The sequence below is a fragment of the Lampris incognitus genome, chromosome 14 (genome assembly GCF_029633865.1).
Source record: "Lampris incognitus isolate fLamInc1 chromosome 14, fLamInc1.hap2, whole genome shotgun sequence".
Taxonomy (NCBI): Eukaryota; Metazoa; Chordata; class Actinopteri; order Lampriformes; family Lampridae; genus Lampris; species Lampris incognitus.
Genome location: NC_079224.1, coordinates 51,096,456 through 51,100,174, shown reverse-complemented (window position 1 = coordinate 51,100,174; position 3,719 = coordinate 51,096,456). Strand labels below are relative to the sequence as shown.

The following is a 3,719-nucleotide window of genomic DNA, read 5'->3' as shown; positions in this document are numbered from 1 at the left end:
TGTGTGGAGGAGACATGCTGAGTATATTGAGGTGGTGTGGACATGTGTGGAGGAGACATGCTGGGTATATAGAGGTTGTGTGGAGGAGACATGCTGGGTATATTGAGGTGGTGTGGACATGTGTGGAGAAGACATGCTGGGTATATAGAGGTGGTGTGGACATGTGTGGAGAAGACATGCCGGGTATAGTGAGGTGGTGTGGACATGTGCGGAGGAGAGATGCTGGGTATATTGAGGTGGTGTGGACATGTGTGGAGGAGACATGCTGGGTATATGGAGTTGGTGTGGACATGTGCGGAGGAGAGATGCTGGGTATATAGAGGTTGTGTGGAGGAGACATGCTGGGTATATTGAGGTGGTGTGGACATGTGTGGAGAAGACAAGCTGGGTATATAGAGGTGGTGTGGACATGTGCGGAGGAGAGATGCTGGGTATATTGAGGTGGTGTGGACATGTGTGGAGAAGACATGCCGGGTATAGTGAGGTGGTGTGGACATGTGCGGAGGAGAGATGCTGGGTATATTGAGGTGGTGTGGACATGTGTGGAGGAGACATGCTGGGTATATGGAGTTGGTGTGGACATGTGCGGAGGAGAGATGCTGGGTATATTGAGGTGGTGTGGACATGTGTGGAGGAGACATGCTGGGTATATGGAGGTGGTGTGGACATGTGTGGAGGAGACATGCTGGGTATATAGAGGTTGTGCGGAGGAGACATGCTGGGTATATTGAGGTGGTGTGGACATGTGTGGAGGAGACATGCTGGGTATATTGAGGTGGTGTGGACATGTGTGGAGGAGACATGCTGGGTATATGGAGGTGGTGTGGACATGTGTGGAGGAGAGATGCTGGGTATATTGAGGTGGTGTGGACATGTGCGGAGGAGAGATGCTGGGTATATTGAGGTGGTGTGGACATGTGTGGAGAAGACATGCTGGGTATATAGAGGTGGTGTGGACATGTGTGGAGGAGACATGCTGGGTATAGTGAGGTGGTGTGGACATGTGTGGAGGAGACATGCTGGGTATATAGAGGTGGTGTGGACATGTGTGGAGGAGACATGCTGGGTATAGTGAGGTGGTGTGGACATGTGTGGAGCAGACATGATGGGTATATAGAGGTGGTGTGGACATGTGTGGAGGAGACATGCTGGGTATATGGAGGTGGTGTGGACATGTGCGGAGGAGAGATGCAGGGTATATAGAGGTGGTGTGGACATGTGTGGAGCAGACATGCTGGGTATATAGAGGTGGTGTGGACATGTGTGGAGCAGACATGCTGGGTATATGGAGGTGGTGTGGACATGTGTGGAGCAGACATGCTGGGTATATGGAGGTGGTGTGGACATGTGTGGAGCAGACATGCTGGGTATATGGAGGTGGTGTGGACATGTGTGGAGGAGACATGCTGGGTATATGGAGGTGGTGTGGACATGTGTGGAGGAGACATGCTGGGTATATGGAGGTGGTGTGGACATGTGTGGAGGAGACATGCTGGGTATATGGAGGTGGTGCTGACATGTGTTGAGGAGACATGCTGGGTACATGGAGGTGGTGTGGACATGTGTGGAGGAGACATGCTGGGTATATGGAGGTGGTGTGGACATGTGTGGAGGAGACATGCTGGGTATATGGAGGTGGTGTGGACATGTGTGGAGGAGACATGCTGGGTATATGGAGGTGGTGTGGACATGTGTGGAGGAGACATGCTGGGTATATTCAATTAATCAATCAATCAGATTTTGTTTGTATGGCACTTTTCATACAAACAAATGTAACACAAATTGCGTCACACAATAAAACAATGAAATCAATAAAATCTCCCCACACTAAATAAATAAATAAAAGTACAAACAAGTTTAAAACCGAGTTAGTAAAGTAAATAAAGTTCCATGAACACTGATTAGTTAAAATTAACAACAGAGTGAAACATATGAAAATAGCAAAATATATAAAACACACACACACACACACACACACACACACACACACACACACACACACACACACACACACACACACACACACACACACACACCATGAATGTAGCTGTGGGCTGTTTTAAAAAGTAAGGGTTTTAACCTGCTTTTAAATGTGTCCCGTGTGGGGGCCTTTCTCAGGTCCTCAGGCAGGGTGTCCAGTGTGGAGGCCTCTCTCAGGTTCTCAGGCAGGGTGTCCAGTGTGGGGGCCTCTCTCAGGTCCTCAGGCAGGGTGTCCAGTGTAGAGGCCTCTCTCAGGTCCTCAGGCAGGGTGTCCAGTGTGGGGGCCTCTCTCAGGTCCTCAGGCAGGGTGTCCAGTATAGGGGCCTCTCTCAGGTCCTCAGGCAGGGTGTCCAGTGTGGGGGCCTCTCTCAGGTCCTCAGGCAGGGTGTCCAGTGTAGAGGCCTCTCTCAGGTCCTCAGGCAGGGTGTCCAGTGTGGGGGCCTCTCTCAGGTCCTCAGGCAGGGTGTCCAGTGTGGGGGCCTCTCTCAGGTCCTCAGGCAGGGTGTCCAGTGTAGAGGCCTCTCTCAGGTCCTCAGGCAGGGTGTCCCGTGTGGGGGCCTCTCTCAGGTCCTCAGGCAGGGTGTCCAGTGTGGGGCCTCTCTCAGGTCCTCAGGCAGGGCGTTCCATCTACTTGGGGCGTAAATAGGAAGGGCAGCCTCCCCTTCTCCAGATCTAGCAGGAGGGATGGTTAGAAGACCACTGCCTTGGACCTGAGAGGTCTTATTGGGAGAAGGATGCTGAATGTGGAGCTGCCAGGGAAGAAGAGAAGAGGAAGGCCAAGGAGGAGGTTTATGGATGTGGTGAGGGAGGACATGCAGTAGGTGGCTGGTGTGACAGAGGTAGATGCAGAGGACAGGAAGACATGGAGATGGGTGATTCGCTGTGGCGCCTCCTAATGGTGCAGCGATAACGGGAGTCCAGTGACCCTAAAGGAGCTGGGCCTTGGAGTAGAAACGCTATGTCCACCCACCTCATTAGGACGGCCTTGGAGCAGGAACGCCATGCACATACACCTGATCAAGACACGTGCTACACCTGCAAGACAGCATGAGGGAAACGGGACCGACAGTGACGAAAGGAAACCAAGAAGAAGAAGATCACGCCCGTCTCCGAAAAGCACCACGCCTTGTTGTTTTAGTATTTAAGATTATGTTCTTCCACTATTTGGCAGACGACTCCCGGCTGCACCACCGAGGGTACGTCTCCAGCGCCGCAGCATTACCTGTGAACTATCTGCTGTGTGCCAAATAAAACATCACGAACCAGCAAGAAGTCGTCTGACTTCTTATTTGCCTATGTCGACCTGAATCACAGAACCGGGTGAGCCTTTTGCAGAAGATAAGACTCAACACCGCAGCGCCTCAAATCAGATCCAAGCTGTCGACGCTGCAAATGAGACGAGCCCTCTTTTTTCTTTCTTTTTTCTCTTTTTTTTGACGAAAGTCCCCATGGAGGATTCTGGTCTACCATCAGAGGGCGACACTATCACGTTCCCCCCCCTAACGCCTCCTGTAGCCTACGTCAGTGCCGGAAAAGAAAAAACGCCGGAGTTTCCGGTTCCGGTGTGAAGGTTAGCGAGCGGATAGTGGGAGGGCAGCGTTTGCGGTAGACAACAAGTCTAGTTGGTGTTTTTAGCGGACATTTTAATTAGGCTGTCGGTAAAAATGCGCAGAGCGAATGTCAGCCAGCCGAGCAGCAGAGGGACGGGACCGGGAGGTTTCTGTAGTCCGGCAGCGGAC

General features: G+C 51.9%; 1 protein-coding gene across 1 annotated transcript in view; it reads left to right on the top strand.

The window, feature by feature from the left end:
• Nucleotides 1-3,542: 3,542 nt before the first annotated feature.
• mplkip (M-phase specific PLK1 interacting protein) overlaps nucleotides 3,543-3,719 on the top strand; it is a 1,459-nt gene continuing 1,282 nt past the window's right edge. The window contains exon 1 of the mRNA XM_056293634.1: nucleotides 3,543-3,719. This exon is cut by the window's right edge and continues 264 nt beyond it. Within this exon, the coding sequence (XP_056149609.1) occupies nucleotides 3,645-3,719 (75 nt within the window). The 5' untranslated portion in view covers nucleotides 3,543-3,644.